Genomic DNA, 18,191 nt, shown 5'->3' with positions numbered 1-18,191 from the left:
TATTTTTGCTAAAAGTATATGTTGTCCCCAATAGAAGAAATTACCTTAAATCTCTTGCTCTATATATATATATATATATATATATATATATATATATATATATATATATATATATATATATATATATTAATTAAAAAGAAAATGTTTGTAAGAATGGAAATATGTGCAGTAGCGGTGGTGATGGCCTCTATTATTGGTCTTTTGAGAGATTATGGAGTTGCTCATATCGATATAAATATCTGGGTTAAGAGTTTGTATGTCAAATATAGACTAAATTAAACACATATGTATTTTTTATTTAGATATTTAGTGAAGAGACACTATGATCTAATGTTGTCTCACTAAAAAGCAATGGCACTTTATGTTCGACTATGTTTGATAACGGACCCATGCCAGACGAGCAAGATTATATATATAATTCCACACCAGACAAAAGAAACAAGAAACCAATAAAGAAGACTCCAGCTCTTCGATTTGCAAGCTGGAATGTGCGCACCATGTGTACAGGCATCTCCGACGACCTCAGAGAAGTGGACGACACCAGAAAGACGGCCATCATCGATAGAGAACTCACCAGACTAAATATCAGCATAGCTGCCCTCCAGGAAACCAGGCTCGCCTCTAGTGGCTCCCTCAGAGAGGAAAACTACACCTTCTTCTGGAAGGGTCGAGAACCTGAGGAGCCCCGTCAGCACGGAGTGGGCTTTGCCATCAAAAACAATCTCCTGGCCTCGGTTGAACCTCCCACAGGGGGCACTGAGCGTCTCTTGTCCATCCGCCTCACCACTACTTCAGGTCCTGTCAACATCATCAGTGTCTACGCCCCAACCCTTACGTCATCAGAAGACGTGAAGGATCAGTTCTATGGGCAGCTGGACGAACAGATCAAAGGATGCCCCAAAAATGAACCACTATTCCTCCTCGGCGACTTTAATGCCAGAGTAGGTGCGGACCACGAGTCATGGCCTACCTGCCTCGGATATCATGGCACTGGAAAGACCAACGAAAACGGCCAGAGACTGCTGGAGCTATGCACCTACCATGGCCTGTGCATCACAAACACCTTCTTCAAGTGTAAGCCACAACACAAAGTGTCATGGAAACACCCCAGATCTCATCACTGGCACCAACTCGACTTGGTCATCACCAGGCGCTCTGCCCTTAACAGCGTCCTCTCCACCAGAACCTACCACAGTGCAGACTGTGACTCCGACCATGCCCTTGTGAGCAGCAGAGTGCGACTACAGCCACACGCGCTACACCGCTCAAAACCAAAAGGACGTCCTCGCATAAACACTGCACAGATGTCAGTCCCTGCCAAGGTGGAGGAGTATGTGTCTGCCCTGAACAAGGCTCTCCGGGACCTGCCTGAGTATGACGCTACAGCCAAGTGGAATGCCATGAAGGGTGCCATCTACAGTACGGCTATGTCAACGTTTGGCAAGAAGGAACGACCCAGCCAGGACTGGTTCAATGCACACCTATCAAGGATGGAACCACAAATCGAGGAGAAACGAAAAGCCTTCATAGCTTACAAAAAAATGCCCTAATGAACGGACGCTTACTGCTCTCAGAAGTGCCCGATTAAAAAATTGCTAGACAGTGTGCGAACGAGTACTGGCAACAACTGTGTGAAGGGATCCAGCGCTGTGCCGAGTCCGGACACATCCAAGGCATGTACAGTGGCATCAAGAAGGCTCTAGGCCCTACAGTGAAAGGGGTCGCTCCCCTAAAATCCCTGACGGGAGAAAAGATCACAGACCGTGGGCAACAGATGGCCAGATGGGTGGAGCACTACTCAGAACTATACTCCCGAGAAACATCAGTCACTGATGCAGCCCTCAGCAGCATAAAGAATCTGCCCACCATGGAAGAGCTCGACAAAGTGCCAACCTTAGAGGAGCTCAGCAAAGCAATCGACTGCCTTCCAAACGACAAAGCACCAGGTAGTGACAGCATCCCGCCCGAAGCTATCAAACGTGGAAAACCAGCATTGATTAAACCACTGCACGAGCTACTTTGCCGCTGCTGGGAGGAAGGAGTAGTCCCCCAAGACATGCGTGATGCCACAATTGTGACCCTTTACAAAAACAAGGGCGACCGCAGTGACTGTAATAATTACAGAGGGATCTCGCTCTTGAGTATTGTTGGTAAAGTGTACGCCCGCATCATACTCAACAGGCTGCAGTTGCTTGCAGACCGTGTGTACCCGGAATCACAGTGCGGCTTCAGAGCAGGCAGGTCGACGACAGACATGATTTTCTCCCTACGACAACTCCAAAAGAAGAGCAGAGAGCAAGGTCAACCACTCTACATGATGCTCATCGACCTCACCAAGGCCTTTGACTTGGTCAGCAGGAAGGGCCTTTTTGAACTTCTGAGTAAGATCGGTTGCCCCCCAAAATTCCTCAGCATGATAATCTCTTTCCATGCAGATATGAAGGGAACAGTCCTGTATGATGGATCATCCTCAACTTCCTTCCCAATTAACAGTGGTGTGAAGCAGGGCTGCGTGCTGCCACCAACACTTTTTGGGATCTTCTTCTCCCTGCTCCTGTCCTACGCCTTCGACACGTCCACGGATGGCATATATCTACACACCAGGTCCGATGGGAGGCTGTTCAACCTGGCACGACTGCGCTGAAAGACCAAAGTGAGAGCTGTGTTCATCAGGGAGATGCTTTTTGCAGATGACGCAGCTCTTGTGGCCCACACCGAGGAAGCCCTCCAGAGACTGGGAGACCGTTTTGCTGTTGCCTGCACGCAGTTTGGTCTCGCAATCAGCTTGGAAAAAAACAAATGTCAGCGTGCAAGATACCACCATTGCCCCTTCAATCAAAATCAACGGTGTCACCCTGGAAGCAGTCAACAACTTTACCTACCTAGGGTCAACCATCAGCAACACACTCTCGATTGATATGGAGCTGGACAGAAGGCTTGGAAAGGCAAACACCATCATGGCTCGATTAACAAAGAGGGTTTGGGAAAACAGCGCGCTGACAGAGCACACCAAGGTCCGAGTCTACCAGGCCTGCGTTCTCAGCACCCTTCTATATGGAAGTGAGACGTGGAGTACCTACATGAGGCAAGAACGCCGGCTCAACTCCTTCCATATACGGTGCCTAAAACGCATCCTGAAAATCAGCTGGCAAGACCGTGTTCCACACAGCGACATCCTGCAGCGTGCAAGTACCCCCAGCATGTACTCCCTGCTAATTAAACGCCGCCTTCGATGGCTGGGTCACGTCCGACGCATGGAGGATGGAAGGCTGCCAAAGGACATCTTATATGGACAGCTGGCCACTGGCATGAGAAGAGTCGGACGCCCCTCACTCCGTTTCAAAGATGTGTGCAAGAGGGACATGAAGGCATGCAACATTTCACCCGATGGCTGGGAAGAGCTGGCTGAGGACCGAGGCACCTGGAGACTGATGGTAAACAATGGCATATCAGTCGCTGATGCGAGGAGAGGCCAGTTGGCGGCAGAGAAACGTAAGAGAAAGAAGAACGCAACAGCAACCACAGTAATGCAGACTTCCCAGTATGTCTGCACCAACTGCAGTAGGGACTGTCACTCACGTATAGGCCTGCACAGCCACAGCAGACGATGCCAACAGAGACAGACAACACCCCAAGGGCGCTATTCGCATGGTCTTTCGAGACCGAGTCGCCAATGATGATGATGATATATATATATATATATATATATATATATATATATATATATATATATATATATATATATATATATAATTTGCACATAAACATTATTTCGTTTGGGGTGGTTCAGCCCACAATAATATATTCTTCTGTATAAAAATGTGTGCCTCTGTCTCTAATAGAAATAGCATCCGTTATGCTGACATTCCAAGTATGGTATTTAAATTTCTTGAATTTGGTGTGTATGTATGTGATATTTGAGGAACGTTAAGTGTACAAAATTTAATTCATTGTATGACAGAGGCTTGCTATAATCGAGAATGATTACATTGATGAACTACTAACGATTTTTCATTTGTTCCACATCACGTATTACAAGGAACTCTCGCTAGGATTTCAGAAAGACTTTATATTTGTTCTTTTCTCTAAGAACGTTACCACTCACACAGTTTTATAGTTTCGTTGTTGCTTTGCTAGTGTGATAAACAAAACATCACTGTCGTCATCCAGGAGATACACACATTCTTTTCAAGACAAAAAATAGGGATTGTATTATTACCGAAACGCGTTTAAAATAGCAACATGTCATGAGAAGACATATCGAATATGGTCTTCGTTGGATGCCTGCTTTGCATACATCAATGCAATCTATTAACATATTTACTACAAAGAAAGCTTAAAATGTTATATCAGGTTGTATCTAATGACAAATATCTAATTGACAATCCATAACCTCCTAGATTTGTCGATAAGATTTCTTTTTCAAATCTTTCTAAAACTGGCAGCTTCTTTCATTATTTTAAACTATCTTTTTGTCCACGGTATCTTTCTAAATTTGCTGTTAGGAAAACGCAATTGTCCAGAGATCAAACTTATTTTTCATCGGAATGCTTATTTTATTCCTTAAAAAAGTATTGAACAATAAAATATCTATCATTTTATGAATCAAATTTTCTCTGGCAAGCAAATATCAGTGAATTATAAATAATAACGTATATTTTCTTCCTTTTTCAAAATCAGGGACCATGGCTAAGGGATTAGTCATTTTTAATATAATGTATCGATTAGAAAAATAAATCACTTTATGGCAGTTCAGATACATTCTGAAAGACGTTCCAGTTCATTATCTATCTATATATCTATCTCTCTCTCTCTCTTTATATATATATATATATATATATATATATATATATATATATATATATATATATATATTAAAAACGTGTGTATTTTCAGTATTTCTTACCTATATCAATATATCTGGTCCAACTAACATTACAAATGGTACACAAGTAAACTTCACCTGCGTGACATCGGGGAGCCGACCAACCGCTTTAGTCAACTGGTATCTAGGAAATATTTCGGTCACAACGGGGATTGATACGATCATTAGAAGTACCGCCGATGATATGGTCTATGTGGAAAGCAGGCTTTCCTTTGTAGCCGAAAATACTCGACATCATGACAAAATAATATTCTGTCAAGCTTACACAATATCGGCGACTGATGTTGTGACATCTGAAATACGGAGACTGTATGTGAGAGGTTAGTTACTTTTTCTGAAATGAAATTCGTAATCACTATCGTTGCTAGTATTTAAATTTATTATGTCAACTTTTTTTATTTTATTTTTATATTTCATACAATAAATGAATAACATTTAGTAAGTTACAATAATACATGGAAAACTTCAGCTGATTCATGTTTTTAATTAAAACGATCCGACAGAATTGCACAATCCCCCTGTTATGTATCTTTAATTTGTATTTGTTATTTTTTTCTCCATGATTAAATGTAATGTATAAGTGTATTTTGGACTTGACCTTGTCCGGAATTAACTTCGCTGTGTCCCCAACGAAAGACACTTATGTTAGTTTTGTTTTGTAAACAAATTATACATAGTTAATATTATCTCTATGAGTGTGGGTCTAATGTTAGTATGATTATCAAAAGAAGTAAACATGTTTATTTAGTCTGTGTCATGATTATTGTAATCTCTCCATAAATATATATAATATACCACATTCTATTTTATAATTGTAGTAACGGATAGCTCTATAATGGAACATTTCAATTAAGTCATAGTATTTCAAGAAAATGCTAATTGTGACTTAGGTCAAGAAGAGGGTTTTATAAGTTTGTTTATCTAAAAGGTATTCATTCTTGCTTTAACATCTTTATGGAGAATCTGTCTTATTGTTGTGTTCAAGATTTTGGTTTGGGATAGAATTATTATTAACTTTATTATTCTCTGGAATTATGAAGTACTCAATGATAGTTTTTGACGTAAACATTAATTTGGAATTATAATGAATTCAAACAAGGTTATCTTGGATTATATCATTGTGATTTATTAAAACACTAGTGCGCATTGGCACACTTCAAGCCCTTAGTACTTTAGCACATTTGAGACCACAGGCACATCAACACCTTCAGCGTTGGATTTTATTTCGATCACCACTGGAATTTAATTAGAACTGCATTCATTAGGACTCGTGATAGAACTTTTTGGACTAATCTCGGATTTAATTTACAATACTTAAGTTAATTTTAAATTTCCACTGTGCATTTTAAAGAAATAAATTATTTATTGAATTTTACAAAACTTGTTGGTTTTCGCTCTTTTCTATTACTTAGTTAAAGACTATAGAGTCGTAATAGGAAATTGGGGTCTGTATACGGGATGTGAATTTCTCTAAAAGAATTCAGACAACTTTGTGTTTAAAACTTAAATTCACTTTGTTTCGAAATTTTCTAAGTCATATGTTATTTTACATATTTAAGAAACCAACAGTGAAACTAACAAGCTTTGACAATGTCATCTAAAATGAAGAACTTTATTTTAGATCTTACCCAGGAAAGTTAGAATCCTTAAAAAAGATGAATTGCTTGCAAGACAATATGATTTTTCTGAGACGAAGGCTTCTTAATCGATGCAAGAAATAAAACATATTTGGTCCAGTATTTGGCAGAAAAGAATGTTTTGGATAAAAGTTTTTAGGTTTGATTAGTGCGTCTGCATCTGGTTCTGACTTGAAATTAAAAAAATTGAAATTAAAACACTAGATGGAAATAGAGTTAAGAAAGCTTCAGCTTCAGAAAGACAGAGATGAGAGACCATTGCAGTTGCAGAAGAAGAAAGAGCAGAAACATTGGTGAAAATTTGAATTGGCCAAGAACGCATTGGATTCTATTATTACATAGTGTACTTATTGGAAAGCCATTTGAAGTCTGCACTTCCTTGTAGTTCAACAGTGCTGATTACGATGTGGATAGGAAATCTATCTTGAAGGGTAATGAGTTGGTACCTGAGGCATATCAACAAAGATTAGGAACTATAAGAAAGAAATTGGACAGATCCATGACGAATTTGTAAGAGAATAAAAGCAATTATTTGATAGGTGGTGCTCAGCCAAGACGTTTGGTCTAGACAAAGATAATCTCAGACAATTCATATTACTTGAAGAGTTCAAGAATTTTGTCCACGGTGACGTTGAGACCCATCTTAATGAGCAAAAGGCTGAAAACTTTAGAAATGCTGCTCGTACAGCTGACGATTATTCTTTGACTCACAAGTTTATTTTTGTCAGTACGTCTTCCACTCATCATGTTATTGATAAAAGGCCATTTCACCTCAAAACGAGCACTTCCAAATCTCAAACTGGCACAACTTTTAGGAATCGGGTTTCTGATAAGACTAATAAGAAATCGTTATCTCTTCCTATGTGCAACTATTGCAAGAAGAAAGGGCACATTATTTCTTGCTAGTTATTCTGCCAATCCTATTCCTATTAAACTTTTCAGAGATACATGAGGTTCTCAGAGTCTTTTGTTATCAGATACTTTGCCTTTCTCTGAGAAGTCTTCTTCTAATGAAATTGTCTTATTAAGGGAGTAGAGTGCGGCTTTGTTAATGTTCCTCTCTGTTGTGTAAATTTGTTGTCAGAGTTAGTCTCATGACCCACTGACAGTCAGAACAGGGATCGATGGTATTCATTTACTACTAGGCATTGACCTAGCTGGAGATAAGTTTGTGGTTAATCCATTTGTAACTGACAAACCTTGTTTGGATCAGAAAGTCGATCCTATTGAAAAAGAAATCCCTGGTTTACAATCAACTAGTGCTGTTACTAAAGCTATGGCGAAGAAAGCTCTTGGGAATGATGTTGATCAGTAAATTACTCCTTTATATGCCATATGTATTGGTCAGGCTTTTGATGATGTCACTTTTGCTCCACATTTCGATCAATCAAAAGGTATTGATTCTCTCTTTACAACCCATTCTCTTTGTTCTAATCAGGATGACAAACGACAAACACTTGTCTAACAGGAAAAAGATCTCGATATCCCCAGTTTGTTTTAGAGGGCTATTAGTGAAATTGAAGCCACAGAAGCACCCGTTTGTTATTTTGTTAACAACGGGGTCCTTATGCGAAAGTGAAGACCACCTGAGGTACCGGTTGGTGACGAGAGGTCAGTGAGCTATCAAATTGTAGTTCTAAAGTCGTATCGACTGGAAATACTTTGTTTAGCCCATGATACTTATTTGGCTGGTCATTTAGAGATCAATAAAACTTATCACAATATCTTGAACATTTATATTGGCCAAAACTGAAAAGTGTTGTTTGTAAATACTGCAGATCTTGTTACACTTGTCAGATGGTAGGAAAACCCAGCCAGAAGATACCTGAAGCTCATCTGCAACCTATTCCTGCATTAGACTAACCATTTAGCATAATAATGGTAGACTGTGTCGGTCTTTTAACTAAGACCATGTCAGGCAACCAATACTTGTTGACCATAATGTTTGCGTGCACAGATTCCCGGGAGCAATTCTTTTGAGGCATACTAAAACTAAAACCATTGGAAAACTTGGATAAAAAAAATTTCTACGCATGCAATTTGTCCTTTCTAAATCTATTGAATCTGGTCAGGGGTCAAATTTTATGTCTTCACTCTACTCAGTCGAAAACGAAATTAAAGTATGAAAAAGTTCAAAGGAAAAGATTTTTCAGCCTGGTGATATAGTTTTGGCCCTATTGCCCTTACATCAAAATCCTCTTCAGTCTAAGTAATATAGCCCTTACACAGTTGAAAAGAAGGTAAGTGATTTAAATTAAATCATTAAATACAGATGGGGGGGGGGGGCGAAAACAACAACAACTTTGTCATATAAATCTGCTGAAAGGAGTATCCTAATAGAGATAGCCACGTTAATCATGAAGTCAGTTTAGCTGTAACTGTCCCACATGGTGAGGATTTAAGTGCTGGAATGAAGTCAGACTGTAGTGGCTTTGGAGCAACCAATCTTCTGAATTCAGAAATTATGAATAATTCCATTGAGGGAAAGGGCAAAGGAAATTTCGGCATTCGTAATTCCAGAGAGACTTTATCAGTATAAAGTGATACTGTTTGGGATGAAAGATTCGTCTTGCACTTTTCAACGTTTACGACAATAAATCTATCGAACTGTAATTTCTAACAGTGCCTTTACTTTTCTTTACTCCACGGATTGCAAGTTGACATTAGTTGTGTAATTGATGATCCCATTTCACCCCCTGGTTGTATTGTTGCGGCTATGTTTGCAGTTCTGAATAATGCCATTTTAAACGCTTTTTTTGCAGTGCCTGTTTATAACGTTAGTCTAAGCCCCGCCGATTCCATGATAACTGCCCTGGAGGGTCTAGAGATACCTTTTGAATGCATTACTAGTGCAGGAAGACCTGAGCCTTTAATAAGATGGTGGTTGGGTGGAATGCAGCTATTCAATGTCTCCATAAATCAGTCAAGTATAAATGGAACCCTTGTCTCTTCACAAAGCATTCTGCGCCTTCCTATGAATAAAACTCATCACAATAGAACAATATATTGTGACGCCAGGGTGGTGGACCAACCAACAGTAGTGGAATCGACTAAACCTGTGTTAAATGTCTTGTGTAAGAAAATTCTTAACATATTTCCTTTTGGATATCTTATATATATATATATATATATATATATATATATATATATATATATATATATATATATATATATATATATATATATATATATATATATATATTGTATTACCCTTAAATTAAGTACAGTAAGTCTTATGATTCTAGTATAGAGCTTTTCCGTGTTTTGCAACTTTAACAATCAATTTAGAATTGTTGTCTTTTGACGCTCAAAATAGTTTCAACTATAAAATATCTAATAGCAGAATCACTATGCACAATGTTGGTATCTGTTGTATTTTGTATTTTCTATCAGTTCACGGTAAAGATGCTCAGAATCTCACATATGCATAGATTTTGGAAAGGAAAATTCCATCTGAGGGTGAAAATGATGCGCTTCCCTTAAACTTTGTCGAGTATCGGACACAAATTAAAATTAGGATCCGCAGGGTGGAATTTTCCTATCCAACACTGATGTATCATAATAGATTTTTTCTCACATTCATGAACGAAAACTGAGGTCAAAATCAAAATGACATATTATAATGCTGACTTAAATGTAACCACCAAACAGCAAAACACCTTTTGAAAACTGTCTCACCTCAACACAGAGCTTAACATTTTTAGGTTCGTAGTGAAAGTGTCAGAATAAACTTTAAATGACGTTTAAAGACAGATCCGTGTTCAAAGAACAGTGGATTGGAAAGCCAAGGTGATGGCTGCAAGGTAGTGTATGCAGAAGTTTGCACAACGATGTAAATATGAGTAAGTCCAAACGAACGGTCCACTCTTATCCATAGAATTGAAAGAGACGTTCTATTTGCGTGGCACTAACATCAATCGTGGCTCATTTTAATATGAAAATTTGTTGCAATTAATAATTATTGTGAATATTGTTGAAGTCTGCTGAGGTGATGATGAAGGTCGTGGAGGTTTCTGCCAGTTTGTGTGCACTATGCTCACATGTGATGGTCAAATGAAGAAGCAGGCACCTTATGGAGGATAGAGATATACTCCACTTGTGTTCTACACTGGAAAACATAATCCTAAAGTATAGGAATGTGAGAAAATTTACATGCAAGTGCTTTGTACTATTTTCTTCCAAACGTATGTCCAATATATTTTGTTAACTCCCAAACGTATACACAATATATTGGCATCTTCCAAACGTATGTACATTTTATTGGTAACTCCCAAACGTATGCACAATATATTGTTAACACCCAAACGTATGTACAATATATTGGTAACTCCAAGACGTATGTACAATATATTGGCAACTAACAAACGTATGTACAATATATTGGCAACTCTCAAACGTAGGAAATTATTACAACTTTAGTCTAGGTACTTTGTTGTGCATACTTATTTCACAGTCTGTATAAAAATGTTGCTCAGTTAATTTTAACCACGGAATCAGATGAAATTCGATGGGTCTTTTTTCAGAAGCTGATACTTTTTCAGTTGTTGTAAAATCTAGATGAAATGCAATATAAACGCATTATACATGGACAAAATTTCAAATAATCGGATGTAAAAGTTAGACATGGTTTAACGATGCAAATAGTGAAATAAATACCAATATGTTTTGTATATTAGTAAGAATTATTTCTTGACGTTAGCAAGTTTACTATTCCTCTACCTTAAAGAAATGTATAGTTAGAAAAGCATTAATTACGTATTGTTAATCTCGTTTGGACGTAAAGATTTCACTAATAATTATGTGCATTCCTGACTTCTATTTATTACGAATTAGCAAATAAATGCTTCGTTTGATGTAATATATCTCTTGGTTAATACGGTTATGAAAGGTTTCATGTCGTAAAATGCCAAATTGTATTAGATAATATCTTCCTAATTATCCATTGAGGACATTTTCTATTGTTTAATATTTATTTTTTATTTTTAATTATAGTTTTTAAAAGCCATTCAAATTAACATATGCTACTATTTGATTAATTTAGATCGAAATTATGGATGATACGTTCTAAATAAAATGATTTTCTACAACAATTTCGGTATATTTGATTAAGCCTACGCTTAAAAATAATCTATATTCGATATTCAGATCCACCCTCTGTGCCAATAGTGAAGCCATTTTCGAAAAGCTTTCCATGGCTTGAGAACAGTACAGAACGTTTAGAATGTTTTGCCTTTGATCGAGGTAATCCAAGCTCTTCGGTGAAATGGAACACTAGCAGAGGCACTGAAGAAGCTAATCAGCAGCTGATAATTGAGAAACTTGGAGCGAATGATCATGGGATCCAAGTGTGGTGTCAGTTACAAAATAACTACACAATGTTGAAAAACATTACTTTGATTTCAGAGGCCATTTCCCTCAATGTTGAATGTAAGAATCCTTTCTGATCATTACATTAGACAATTGAGAATAGTGTTCGCTAATTGTGAAAATGAAATAATATTCAATAATTTATTTGGGATAATAAAATAATTCAAGAAAATAGCATCCCATAAAGATATATATATATATATATATATATATATATATATATATATATATATATATATATATATATATATATATCCAACAAATCAACTTAAATTTTACCAAGCCAGTGTTGTGCATAGAAAAATGCAATCTGAATGAAATGCGTCTATCGAGAATGAGGATTAGGTGTTGTAGATAGATCCGTTGTATGACACAAGTCAATCAATATTTATCGAGACAATTTACACATAATATATTTTACTCACATTATGAAGATTAATATTATTGTCAAAATGCAAATGGATAGCTTGTGTCCTCATTTTAGACTTCACTTCACAGTTATAGAAATAATCTGTAATAAATTTGATATTTTCTTGTAGAATAAATGTACTTTTCTACTGAGAGTTACTATTTTAAGTATGTGTCATAGCCTACCATAATTTAGAGAATATAATACAAAAAGACATTATGTCTATTTAAACTTTTATATATGTGTTGAACTCTATCATTTCAGACACTCCCATTATAACTTTGAAACCACCGAATACATCAATTATAGTCAATGAAACTAACAAACTAAATGTAACATGTTCTGCAACTGGGAATCCGGCTCCGAACTCAGTTTCCTGGGTGAACCAGTATCCTTTAAGCACATCACTGTACATATCTGATATCAGACGAAACAGAACTGGAATCTACACATGTGCAGCTCAGAGCACCAGCAATAGCAGCATTACGTTACGTATGACAAAACAAGTAACAGTTACAGTACAATGTAAGTGAACAAAATACTGTCTAAAACATTTCATATTAACTAACCTGGGTGGGCACATTTATTTAATCGTACGCAAACCTTGAAATAAAAGTTTAAGGTGAATTTCGTCTGTTCTTTCTATTGGTGATAACTACTAGAGATAAAGTTCGTACTCCGCATGCGTGGTTCGTTGTCATATATTATCCAGATAATGGTAGAAAGAAGAAAAGAAAGTAAAGATGTTCATCACATTTTGTTTAAATAATCTGGATATAGACACGGCGTATTGAATTAAATATCCTAGAATACGCAATAAAATAGTCACTTAGAACATTCCACACTTACTAGATGTCGAACAGTGTAATTACTTGTACGAATAGAATAAATGACCAGCTGTGTAATTTCTTGGAAGAATATAATATTTGCACAACAGCAGTGTAATTATTTGTACGAATAGAATAAATGACCAGAAGTGTAATTACTTGGACGGATAGAATAAATGACCAGCAGTGTAATTACTCGGACGAATATAATATTTGCACAACAGCAGTGTAATTATTTGTACGAATAGAATAAATGACCAGCAGTGTAATTACTTGGACGAATATAATATTTGCACAACAGCAGTGTAATTATTTGTACGAATAGAATAAATGACCAGGAGTGTAATTACTTGGACGATTAGAATATTTGCAGGATGTGTAAATCCTTCTCTTGATGATAACCTGAAATTGTACACATTATCCTGTCGGCATAGACTTATATTATCAAAAAGCATTTATATTGTACGAAAACAGCATACTATTTGCTCCTTCCTAATAGAAAACATTTCCTTCCTTAGATGCGCCTGATATTTTTGTAAGGATAGTAGATTTGGCACCGAAAGAACAAAGAATATCAATTAAGTGCATTGCTCAGGGAGTGCCGTCTTCTTATACATTCAATCCCTGGGTTCACATGTTTGGAAATGTTGTCGTCAGATCCGGATTACAAGGTACTGAGGCATATTCTGCATCTGTACTAAATATATACAACGCATCCCTGGAAGACATGGGTACATACGTTTGCTCAGCTGCCAACGGAATTACAGGACTGAATGGAAATCTTTCCCAATCGAATGCTACATACCTGAATGTAACAGGTACACCTAAATATGCCCTGCCGTGCATACAGCTTACGTATGAGGCAGGTCTTAAAACAAAAGTCGTAGTCTTTACGATAATCGAACATAGAAGTTAACAAATGGCTTACATTCTTTTACAGATTTTTATCTCACGAAAACTCATGACTCCAATCATTTGTTTAAAAAATACAAGAGAGCAACTTACAGAAAGTATTTGTTTTATTGGAAAGTTGTATGCATAATTCCATTTTTTTTAAAACTATCTGAATTGTTATCTAAGGTGTAATATTCAAAGTTTTAAAAAAAATAGTAAGAAGGTTTAAGAGTTTAAGCTTTCTTAATTCGAAAGTTGATTATATTATTATCAATGAAAATATAAAATATCCGAATATATATTGGTTACACACGCACACACACACATACACACACACACACACACACACACATATATATATATATATATATATATATATATATATATATATATATATATATATATATATATATATATATGCAATAAACTGACAACGAACATTGCGAAGCTAGTATCTAACTAGCCCGAACGCTATCGACTATTTAACGAGTCTTTTTCAAAGGCAAATACAAAATATAGACAAGACAAACAAATAAAACAGATAAACGGTTACGTTGGCACAACTTTACGTGGCTGTTTCTACCTAAACCTTTAACTTTATTATGTTTCAATTAGTTTATTTCAGCTTGTTGCTGATACTGGAAAATATTTGTATTGACCTAGAAATCGATGAGCCATCGAAGCTTTATTTACCCATTCTAAAATGCAAATCAGAACAAATAAATAAAGCAATGAATTTTAGAAAATGTATTAATGACAACCTAATAAATTAGCTGAATAAATTTCATCGCTTGTGATCGGATTAAAAGCAACCATTTATCGACCGAGTTTGATGCCCAAATAATGTTATCCATGCCAGGCATAAAATCTGCTGCAATTAGCTTGTATATGCAAGGAACAAATAATTTTTATCACCGGAGATTTACGCATGTTTTCGCGTTTCTTGTATTTCTAACATATATCAAATGTTAGCAAAACATAACATATTATTTATGTTTTCTGTATCATTTAGGTCCACCTAACATATTTACAGAACAGCAGTACATCATTGGAGAGGTTGGTCAGTCTCTCAACATTTCCATACAGTTCTACAGTCACCCTTACCTGTCTAATATCACCATAAAGAGAAATGGGATATTAATTAATGCTACCGGTAGAATCACAAGGTCTATCGCTTTTTTGAACTTTACCATGTACAATAAGACCGTTCAACTAAGCATCGAAATGGCACATTTTATTACCTCTGTCCTGAAGGAGGAGGATTTCGGAAGGTACACGCTAGACTTCATGAACCAACTGGGTACCAGAGAGTTCATTGTGGATTTAAAAGCATCTGGTGAGCTGTAGATCTTTTGTAAAAAATATATTGTCTAAGTTACATGTGAACTGACTAATATTAACATTAAATACAACAGAAAATTATTTTAAAACTGAGATTAAGTTTCATTCTGCTGTTAAAAGAAAATTCTGCCCAAACACGCTGCCTATACAACTGGACTATATAAATATCACTTATCTCATTGGTTACACATAAATTACAATTATGTAATTTTCTACGACGCATATACCTCAGAAAATCGATGCATTTCGCATTTGCACGGATAGCATTCTCTTGATTACGTATGGGAGGATGTCCCATAAATAGGTGTACGGCGCTTTCAATGGTGGGTGAGTGGTCATATTAGCTTCTTGTATAAACGTTCAATTGGGGACCAAGAAAAATTTAAAAAATTGAAAACTATAGAAAAAAGCCCAACACTTGTGCTATCTAATCAAATATATTGAAATATAAAATATACTGGTACATCAAATAGGTTGGTATACCCCGTGGCAAGGGTGCCGTTACGGGCAATTTGTACATTAAGAATAACACTAAATTGTCGTTGTAAGTTTTTGAATATGAAGCAAAACTGTCCTGCCTCCAAGCTCCTGTAGTTTTGGTGTATAATCTGAATCTTTTGTCTGCTGTATAATCATTAAATAACAAATTGATTTACTTAAAGTTTTAGAAGATAGTGTACAGAACAATACGAGAACTGGATTCACTTTAAAAGGCATGGTCAAGTTTGTTTTATTATCATTTCAGAAACTACTGGAGATTCTCGCGTGGGATCAATTGTGGGAGGAGTTCTAGGCTCAGTTGCTTCACTTACAGTTGTTGCAATAATTGTGTTTGTTTTGAAAAGGAGAGGGTTGGAGCTTAACCACAGAAAAGTCATATCCTACATACAGAGTGTGTGTATGTTTACATATGTGAGATGAAAAAGAGGCTCGCAATTATTCTGTCAGAAAAGTCATTGTTTTCGTTTGAAATGAGAATGAAATGTATGCCAATTGTCTTTGGTTTTGCTATGTTCTTGTGCTTAAATGATTATTAAAGATTTATTAGAGAAATAAATAGATGGAGGTATTTTAAAAATGTTAAGAGGAAACAACTACTGTGCATTGAAAAAGAAAAGTAAAATTTAGTCTAGTGATTACTTGATGTGCCATATATGGTTCGAATTTAAAAGAGCAATCTCTTAGAATGCAGATGTGTTTGAAAGTGAAACATTTTGCAAAAGTATTTCACGTGAAAGGCCATACCTTCATCAGACCAATACTACTGAAAATAAATCCATGGTAAAAAAAAAAAAAATATTCGTTTCTGATCTTACATTACAGGTAAATTGACAAAGAAGAGTGACCACGATAGGTAAGATCAACCGTTTCCCTTTCAAACGAAAATAAAACTGATCTGGTTATAGCTTGTCCTTGATCTTTGATGAGCGTTATCTTGCTGTAACAACCAAATTGCTATTGGATCCCATGTGAGGACATTGAGGTGTGAAAGAATTGTTTAAATCGTAGATCTAAAGTTCTAATCCATCAAATATAATATTGTGTTAATCAACCGATATATATATATATATATATATATATATATATATATATATATATATATATATATATATATATATATATATATATATATATCACATTACAATTGTTAAATAGCATTCCTCACGCACCTCTCGCTAAAACCTCACGCTAAAACCTCAATTACCTACCTATAGCTGTATTATTAAAATACCTAAAGGACGATATCATCATCCCTGAATAATGCTTCTTGTTTTCATTTTTCTAGCCTGAGTTTCAAATCAGTAAATTGTCTTCGTTGTAAAGCAAACAAACAACAGAACAAGATAGCTTTAGCACACATCTGTTCCTCCTTTGATGTTACTTATTGTTATTTTATTATTGGAATATTATTTTTATATCTTTGAACATTATTATACGCTAATATTGTCAAGTTGTATAACTAGTTTCCTTGGCAAACAACTTTTGCTACAAAAAATAAGCTGAGCTTTAAATTGGTCTTTAATTGACTATAATCTCCAAACAAAAGTTTTGTTTTCTCTTTTGATGAAAATAGCTAAAAGAAATGAATATTTTGAAAATAGAAAATGCCTGTGCTATCATTGTACATGATGTGAATTAAATTTTCACCACAGCTCAACAGGAAATATCGAACCAGAATACGCCAATACTGTTCATAATAGCACTGAAGACGAGAAAACATACGAGGATCTCCGAAGACACAGATCGAATGACAATCCATATTGTGGAATCCACGGCAAGCATATCTTCAATGAAGCATTTGATCTCATTTAACAAAATAGGAACATTGTAAATATTTAGTGAAATGTATTCCTAGCAGGATGAAGAAGTAAAAAAGAAAACCAAACCAAGTGCACTAAGCTATTGTTTTTATAAGAGGTCTGCTATTTGCTGTCAATCATTTTATTTTGAAAATTTCAGTGGATGGTATACTTAATTTTTCACGTGATTATGTTGGAATTATTACGTACTGTAAGATGGAGGGTTAAGATGAGTCGTATATCTGGCCAACATGTTACTATACGAACTTGAAACACAAATATAATTGATGCAACTTGGTAACTGTACATTTGTAAGAATAATAAAAAAGTCATTGTAATAAACATTTCACTGAAAATGAGACATATTTTTGGGCCAAATACTGCATGTTTGCCGGAGGTGAATAGAACCCCTGCAACCCAGGCCCAGTGGGAGCCCAAAATTTCCACGAAAAGACATTTTTATTTCTTTCATTAGGATGAATGACAGAATTACATTTCGCATGGGGGAGGGGGGATTTCTTGCTGTCAATC

At 36.0% G+C, this 18,191-nt stretch overlaps 1 protein-coding gene across 1 annotated transcript; it reads left to right on the top strand.

Annotated features, from left to right (window-relative positions):
- The first annotated feature begins 4,929 nt into the window (after positions 1-4,929).
- Positions 4,930-17,745, top strand: LOC149794036 (hemicentin-1-like). The gene is made up of 9 exons (XM_089966499.1): positions 4,930-5,205; positions 9,285-9,596; positions 11,668-11,949; positions 12,563-12,823; positions 13,644-13,943; positions 15,032-15,355; positions 16,106-16,258; positions 16,684-16,714; positions 17,514-17,745. Exons 1-9 carry the CDS (start codon positions 5,070-5,072, stop codon positions 17,671-17,673), a joined length of 1,959 nt encoding a protein of 652 aa, XP_089822625.1. The 5' UTR covers positions 4,930-5,069; the 3' UTR covers positions 17,674-17,745.
- The last annotated feature ends 446 nt before the right edge of the window (positions 17,746-18,191 follow it).

The sequence above is a fragment of the Sinohyriopsis cumingii genome, chromosome 8 (assembly GCF_028554795.1).
Source record: "Sinohyriopsis cumingii isolate HCF-2022 chromosome 8, ASM2855479v2, whole genome shotgun sequence".
In the NCBI taxonomy this organism is placed as follows: domain Eukaryota; kingdom Metazoa; phylum Mollusca; class Bivalvia; order Unionida; family Unionidae; genus Sinohyriopsis; species Sinohyriopsis cumingii.
Note: the sequence above shows the minus strand (reverse complement) of the source record. Positions and strands in the feature narration are given on the sequence as shown.

Bases quoted from the DNA above. Each gene is read 5' to 3' on its own strand.
- LOC149794036 (XM_089966499.1), top strand. From the start codon at position 5,070: ATGGTCTATGTGGAAAGCAGGCTTTCCTTTGTAGCCGAAAATACTCGA. The intron at 9,597-11,667 runs GTAAGAAAATTC...TTCGATATTCAG, and splicing joins ACCTGTGTTAAATGTCTTGT to ATCCACCCTCTGTGCCAATA. The intron at 16,715-17,513 runs GTAAGATCAACC...TTTTCACCACAG, and splicing joins AAGAAGAGTGACCACGATAG to CTCAACAGGAAATATCGAAC.